The sequence below is a fragment of the Ciona intestinalis genome, unplaced genomic scaffold (assembly GCF_000224145.3).
Source record: "Ciona intestinalis unplaced genomic scaffold, KH HT001177.1, whole genome shotgun sequence".
In the NCBI taxonomy this organism is placed as follows: domain Eukaryota; kingdom Metazoa; phylum Chordata; class Ascidiacea; order Phlebobranchia; family Cionidae; genus Ciona; species Ciona intestinalis.
In genome coordinates, this window is record NW_004191498.1 from 671 (window position 1) to 8,649 (window position 7,979).

The 7,979-nt window shown below is 38.1% G+C and overlaps 2 protein-coding genes across 2 annotated transcripts; both read left to right on the forward strand.

Annotated features, from left to right (window-relative positions):
- Positions 1-424: 424 nt before the first annotated feature.
- LOC100182939 (homeobox protein Hox-A7-like) lies at positions 425-2,387 on the forward strand. Its single transcript, XM_026840279.1, has 4 exons — positions 425-1,060; positions 1,369-1,409; positions 1,654-1,780; positions 2,152-2,387. Exons 1-4 carry the CDS (start codon positions 919-921, stop codon positions 2,385-2,387), a joined length of 546 nt encoding a protein of 181 aa, XP_026696080.1. The 5' UTR covers positions 425-918.
- Positions 2,388-5,780: 3,393 nt separating this feature from the next.
- Positions 5,781-7,979, forward strand: hox5 (Hox 5). Its single transcript, NM_001032493.1, is given in 3 exon segments — positions 5,781-5,980; positions 6,731-6,968; positions 7,297-7,979. Coding segments are annotated over 3 exon segments (663 nt in total). The 5' UTR covers positions 5,781-5,815; the 3' UTR covers positions 7,557-7,979.

Below are 7,979 nucleotides of genomic sequence, written 5' to 3' on the forward strand. Positions count from 1 at the left end.
TGGTTATAAATATCCCGCCCATATAAACGTTGCATACACCTTGATATATGACGCTTTTGTTACACGACGTTTTATTAATCGTTCACTAATTTACTGTCGCATGCGATCAATCGGCGTCTATGTTGGAACAGCGACCGCTTATTGGAGAACTATTCACTAAGACAAAGGACGTTATGACGTCACAATACCGCCCCGTAAGCTATTGTTGACGTAGGCATCGGCGGATTGTTCAAAGCAATGTTCGAGAATTAATGACGTTTTGATAAAGACCGCGAAACCGCGACGCGAGAATTTCATCAAAGCGCTTAAATGTTGCTTTAATTATGACGTAACAATATAAAACTTCAATATTCTAGTATTACACAATACAATGTTTCGTATTTTTACATTTTATAAATTATTTCAAACATAAAAAACAGCAATTACTGCCCAACAACACGCCTGTGCTTGTATCCAGGCATCTAAGCAGTAGCAGAGTTGTGTCGCGGGGCAATAAATATGAAATATGGCTTCTCTCTACCAGATGTTTTGATGCTATGTTATAGCAGCTTGTTTTATTGGCCATCATATTTTTATAACGTGCTGCTTATTCCAACTCGCAGCTGGTTTAAGGTTTGGGAGGGATTCGGTAACTTTGTGAGGCAATTGTGAAAACAAATCTGTTCCAGTCAGTTTTCAAAAGTACGGAATTATACGGGTGTTTGGAGTCTAATTATTAAAAGAATCGAGTTATACGAAATAAGTAACAAACATAAATCGAGTAAGTTATTTGTAACGTATTTCGAAGCACTTGATTCAGAGTTTCATGTCGTTGTAAGAATCGACCAACTTTAGATCAGGCTCAGACTTACGTCATTCATCCCAGTTGAATTATTAACAGTCAGTTTAATCTCAGATTAGGGTATTTACCAATTAGTAATGACGTCATCATACTTTCTGCCGCCCCCTATAACCCTAAGAATGAGCGGGACTTACCCTTTCACCGCAGAACCCCCATGTACTTACCCCATCCAAGCACCCCAAACACGAGATAACATCGGCGGTTCACAGTTATTACAAGGTGACTACGTATTGTTTGATTTATAAGGCGCTGGTTCTTTTAATATAAACTTGGCAACTTATATTTAAAACCTGATGAGGAACATCAAATGACAGTCGTTATAACAAGCTAGAAAATAAATGGCTGTTAAACAACTCACAGTGGGTTGCAAACATTTAAATAAAACTATTGAAAATTTATTTTGAAAAAGTTTACATTGAGAAAAACACCGACTGTACAATAAGATCCAATCTTACTGCAGTTTCTTCCATAAATAATTATTTACTTACAAACGTATTACGTGGATTATAATTAAACTTATTTCTTAGATTTCTCGCATTCTTACCGAAGCAAGCCAGGAACATTTGACGTAAGTATGTCCATGGGTTGGGGTAAGATGGGACATTCTTTTGTTCTGTTTTTTCCCAAGAATAATCACAAAATTTTATGAATGATCCCTCGCAGCTCTAACAAGGTTGTCGTTAATTGTTAAAAACTTGATTAGGAAATGTGGGGTATTATATGCTAACGGTATCCCATTTTACCCCACTGTACTATATATTACACCACAACCGTCTTACTCCATCTTATCGCATGTTCAAATCTCCTTACAGTACAGGGAGCCTACGTCATCTAGTTTCCCAAAAGTGACCACCGTTCCCCCACTCCCCCCCTCCTCTATGACGTCATATTACCATAGCAATATGACGTATGCACCTTATCCTTACATAACAATACCCGGTAATGAGTCTTATAAACACCTTCGTGGATGGTGGGGGGAAAGTACCCTCTATTGACGTAATTGATGACGAAACAAACGACAACAGTGATGTAGTTCCGGTATATCCATGGATGCGAACACATGGTAATATGTTTGTATAACTTTGAATAAATAGGGGTGAGGTCTTCAGTGAGGCACACCTGAGACCTGGGGTGTAGGTCTATTACCCCAACACCCAGGGTGCTACCATCTAGACCCCACTGAGGAAGTTTATAGACATTTAATTATAGAGATTCTATAGAAGTTAATACATTACAATGGATTTGTCGGATCCGTTGTTCCATTTACTGTGACATCTATATAACATCGTTTAAACAACCAATCTCCACAGGAAGCCACCGTAGACGTGGCAGACAAACTTATTCCCGTCACCAGACATTGGAACTCGAGAAAGAGTTTCATTACAACCGTTACCTAACCCGTCGTCGCCGCATAGAGGTCGCCCATACTTTGTGTCTCACCGAACGTCAGATCAAGATATGGTTTCAAAACAGAAGGATGAAATGGAAGAAAGAAAATAAAGATATCGCGGAAAGTAACAATGAATGGTGTCGTGAGGAACAATAGATGGTTGTGACGTCATAACCCATCACAAGGATGACGTCATAACATTGATGACGTCAATAACGTTATCACGTTTTATAAGAATGTTTCTAAAAGATTTTGTTTGAATTGTGCTTTTAAAAGTTCACGAAACAATTGTCGAATTATTCGTATTATTATGGTGGGGGGGGGGGAGGGGTAAGATGGGACATCATTCTCTTTTCTCGTCCCGTTTATTAATATACAAAGAATATTTACATAATTATATAACCGTATCCCCACGACTCTAAAATAGCGTTGTTAATTGTTAAAAACACGGTTAGGGAAATATGGGGTATTATGAGCTGATCCATCTTACCCCACACTATTCATTCAATACCGCATAGGTTTGTTTATGACGTCATACTAGCGAAGCGTTCGACCTTTGTTGAGAAATTGTTGGATTTTGAAACTCCTATAACTGACATAGAAACATCATATTTCATTGTTATGATTTCCTGTGTGCTGTTGCTTAGCGACATCGATCACGTGGTGTGTTTGTACAACTCCAACCTGTATGATGAATTTGCGGGAAATATATGCGGATGGAAATGGCAAGTTACGTTTTGAATAAAGGGATATAGGCGGTCACGAGGGGGGTAACTGCAACAACATTTGCGGTTTATTTGTGTTTATTATTTAAAAAAAAAACGCGGTTATTATTTGCGAGTGAAAATTTTCATTTGAGACCAAAACATGAACTGTCTTACCACAAATTTTTTTATTCATTTTTTTGAAATGGAAATTAATTTGTGGAACATGGGCGTATAATTACTTCACATAAGCTGAAGTGATTACTTTATTTATTCGCTTCTCATGTTTGTTTGCTTTGAATAACTTGACCCTGGTTTGATCGATGGTTTCAAACTTCTCTTATCTCCGTGAGTGTGATTGGTGGAAAAACATTCTTCAACGTCATAATGACGATTCATTACGCCACGGATGAATGACGATTGTCTTTCTGTGACGACATGTTATATATTATCTCTATTGTTGACTGTTTTTATTTGGGGTATTTATTATGTTGCAACACGGAAAGGTGTGTTGCCGTGTTTAAGTGAAATTGATAGCTGTTTACTAAACACAGTTAAATGTAGAATTGTACAAATATTAGTCGCCACAATCATGAACTATAGCTGTTTCGGATAAATGAAGGTTCTGAGTGAATGTAACTTATTTATCCTCGCATGGCGGGGCAACTACAGTCGTTATAACACGGGTGTTTTGTTTCATACACCTCATGCCCGCTTACAAGTTACCACGTATGTAACTTATTTATCCTCGCATGGCAGGGCAACAACTGTCGTTACAACACGGGTGTTCTGTTTCATACACCTCGTGCCCGCTTACAAGTTACCACGTATGTAACTTATTTATCCTCGCATGGCGGGGCAACGGCAGTCGTTATAACACGTTATCCTCGCATGGATAACGTGTTTATCCTCGCATGGCAGGGCAACTACAGTCGTTATAACACGGGTGTTCTGTTTTATACACCTTGTGCCCGCTTACAAAGTTACCACGTATGTAACTTTGTAGGTGATTGTTTTTTAATTCCCAATTACTGTAACCGGCCAATACCATATTGTGACGTATTTGTAAGTTTTCAACCCTGATTCCTGATGTAGTTTTGAACTCTTGTTCGCATCTATTCGATTAGATTCACTTGGATTAATTATACGCTTCAATTGAACGGATGTCAGGCAGCAATTGCTTACAAGGTCGGGGGAGCAATAAAAACATCAAGCAACCATAAACGTCCCTGCCTGCAAATGAACTCTTCACCCAGAGCTATCTTTCCGACTCATTAAGAGAGCTTATTGGAGACAACGGTGGAACAACCATAGCAGGAAGGCGGGTGTAGCGAACACTGTTATTATTATAGAGGCAACATTTCAATGCGTACAGGTTTAAAAATATCAGGTTTCAGCGGATATTGTTAAAGTTTAGGCGCTTGCTAGGGGAGTGTGAAGCAAAGTAAATGTATAAATTGTGTTCTTTAAATGTTTTAATGTATTGACAGTGTTTAAAAATAAGGTTTTTGTTGCTAAGTTAATTTGTTAGGCGGATATTACGAATACACGTAACGTATAATTTTTTTCATAACTTCGAGTACAATATAACAAAGAGCAAACTAATTAAAATACCGAAAAGAAAAATGAATTAGGAACCCATGTTAATCATTCATGTACGTATATAATACTGTGGGGCAAGATGGATACCGTTAGCACATAATATCCCATACAGAACTGTGGGGTAAGATGGGATACCGTTAGCACATAATATCCCATACAGAACTGTGGGGTAAGATGGGATACCGTTTAGCACATAATATCCCATATTTCCGAATCGTGTTTAAACAATTAACCACGCTCTTTCAAAGTCGCGAGAATATGGTTATATAAATCTAAAAATATTCTTTGTTTACTACTGAATAAGACGATAAAGGAGAATGAAAACATGAACCATCTTACCCCAACCCTTTTATATTTATAAACGAAGTCGGTGGGCAAAGGATAAAGCAGAAAGATTTAAAAATACGATATTTTTATGATTTTACCTGCTGGTAATTAATGTTGGTTTATTTAAATTTTGTTTTGGTCTTAATACGTTTATTTTAGTTTATACATCTTATATCTCCAATCTATTTAGATTGAGCAGAAACACAGCTACACGTATATAATTTGGTGTGACGTCAAACAAAATGGCGTCGTAGATGTGATGGATGGTTCGAATGTTTGTCGTTTTAAATAATGACCTAACGCGCTCCACTGCGCTTCGCTATCGGTATATTTTAAAAGATTTCATTATTGCTGTAATGTTTTCTTATTACAAGATATATTAGGGTGGGGTAAGATGGTCCATGCAGGGTGGGGTAAGATGGTCCATGTTTTCATTCACTTTTATCGTTCAATTTGGCAGCAAACAAAGAAGGATTTACATAATTGCATAACTGTATCTTCATTACTCTAAAAGATCGTTGTTAATTGTTAAAAACACGATTAGAAAACATGGAATATTATTTGCTAACGGTATCCCATCTTACCCCATAGTTCTGTACGAATATATTGTATATAATAGGTCTATTATAAATTTTCATGTAATTTATTATTTGCTTACAAACGTTTAGGTCACATTTATCGCAACGTTTAAAGTTGTAATGAGAATGTTTCACCTTGTTTGTCACGCTCGCTTTCACGCTGGGGATTCTAGACATTGCTTCTTATGACGTCACATAGGGTTACAATGCAGACGCGTGCCCACTAGATTATGTCGATTGTGACGTAACGAGAGGAAGCGGAAATTTAAATTCTAGAATAGTTGTTGAAATAATTCTCGTTGTAATTAATTCTAGAACGTTTGTTTATTAAGGATTATCAATAGTACGAGAATGAGGTGTTTGTGACGATATAATGGATTTGAACAATGCTAACTTTAATGCTTTGTTACGTCACCCCATTGCTTCAGATGCATTATTACGTCATAAAGCATCACTTCAAAGTCATTCGAGCGTAGCTGGTACGTCATCAAACGGATATTTCGTTCCAGAATCGAGAAACACTTCCAAGTATTCTGAAGTAAGTTGTGTGGCTACTGTATGGAACTTGTTTATACTCACATGGCGGGGCAACGTATGTAACTTTGTGGGTGATTGTTTCCCGTATGGCTGAAAATTTGGACAAACCATTAATGACCACTGGGTTGAAACAATTGCCTTTATGTGTCATAAGAGTGATTTCGTGGATAAATGGATTCTCATGATAAAAATGTTTTATTATAAACCAAAATACAAGAGGATAAACAATATGCTGTGTTATTGCCCATGTTGAATACCATCACGGCACAATGCTGTGGTTTATGATCTGTATTTAATTGCTTTGATCAGATATTGTGGCGCTTTATTTTGACAATAGACCTTGTTACGTAGCATTTTAACAGATGGGGAAACTATGATTCAATAATGAGGTCGTAAATTTAAACGGATTTAGGGTCACGAACTGTAGATGCGGGGTTCGGGGTCGAATTTAAACATTATTCGCCGTTGTTTTATGAATGAATGTAATGTATTTATCTTCGCATGGCGGGCCAACGACAGTCGTTAAAACCCGGGTGTTCTGTTTCATACACCTCATGCACGCTTACAAGTTACCATGTATGTAACTTTGTTGGTGTTTTTTTTATATATAGCTGATAATTGAGACAACCCATTAGTGACCACTGGGTTTGAGCAATTGTCGTTGGGCTTCTTGTCCAAGGACACATACGCCCACAATGGTAGCAGCGTACCATCATCGACTTCCAATATTTTAATTGTTTCGTCACAACAGAATCAACCATTATCATCTATGACGCATGAATGGGGTATTATGGAACCTCGTCCAATCAACAGCCAGCATCCCGGTCACGTGATGCAGCATCCTTTTCACGGAAATGACGTCATTCGCGACCACCATGGTTTCGTGACGTCACCTTCCATTCGTGACGTCACCGAGCGTAAGAGTGACGAAAGCAGTGACGGAAGCGATCGTGACGCAATAATATACCCGTGGATGAAAAGAATTCATGGTGAGGAAAAATTTATGAAATATTTTCATGATATGACGTCATGTGATCGTGATGTTTATGACGAAGAACAACTTTGTGATATTCAGTTTACGCCCGAGTGTTTGGGTAATGGGCCAACTCTGGTCTAAATCCCAGGTCCTATGGCGTGCCTCACTGTAGGACCTCACCCATATAGAATAGAATGTGCATATACAATGTTGGGGTAATGGGCAACTCTGGTCTAAATCCCAGGTCCCATGGCGTGCTTAAAAATCAGAAATATTATTGGACCAAAAGTTCCTTTTAAGTTTGCGATGATTATATTGTGTTTATGTTAATATTCTCGCAGGAGGGGAAACCCCAGACCCGAGCAAGCGAACCAGGACAGCTTATACGAGGTACCAGACATTGGAACTTGAAAAAGAGTTTCATTACAACCGTTACCTAACCCGTCGTCGCCGCATAGAGGTCGCCCATACTTTGTGTCTCACCGAACGTCAGATCAAGATATGGTTTCAAAACAGGAGGATGAAATGGAAGAAAGAAAACAAACTTTCTTCACTTAATTCTGTCACTCATGTGTCGGGGCCGCTAAGCGGTGACGACTAACATTCTATTAGTGCTGTTGTCTTCGTTATACCGAAATGAGAGACCAAAAAAGACTGTATGTTAGAGGTTATCCTATATAGTAGGTTGGGGTAAGATGGTTCATGAGCCATTCTCTTTTATCGTCCCATTTGGTAGTAAACAAAGAATATTTACTAAGTTATATAACTGTATCCTCTAAAAGAGCGTTGTTTAATTAAAAAAACCTTAGGAAATATTGAATATTATGCGCCAACGTTACCCATCTTATCCCGCTCTAATGTATAACGTAGTAGGTTTTTCACCAGCGCTGTTGTATTATTTGATTCATATACAATGTCGTTCATATATACCTCGCATGCTTGGCTTGTACAACAAGCATATCGTGCGTTGGTAAAGTTGGTTCGTGGAAAGAAAGTTAAATTAAAACGGAGTGGACCATGTTAA

Excerpts from the sequence above, each read along its gene's own strand:
- LOC100182939 (XM_026840279.1), top strand. The coding sequence starts at position 919 with ATGACGTCATCATACTTTCTGCCGCCCCCTATAACCCTAAGAATGAGC. Across the intron at positions 1,061-1,368 it reads CGGTTCACAGTTATTACAAG|ATTTCTCGCATTCTTACCGA; the intron begins GTGACTACGTAT and ends CTTATTTCTTAG. Across the intron at positions 1,410-1,653 it reads GCAAGCCAGGAACATTTGAC|TACAGGGAGCCTACGTCATC; the intron begins GTAAGTATGTCC and ends ATCTCCTTACAG.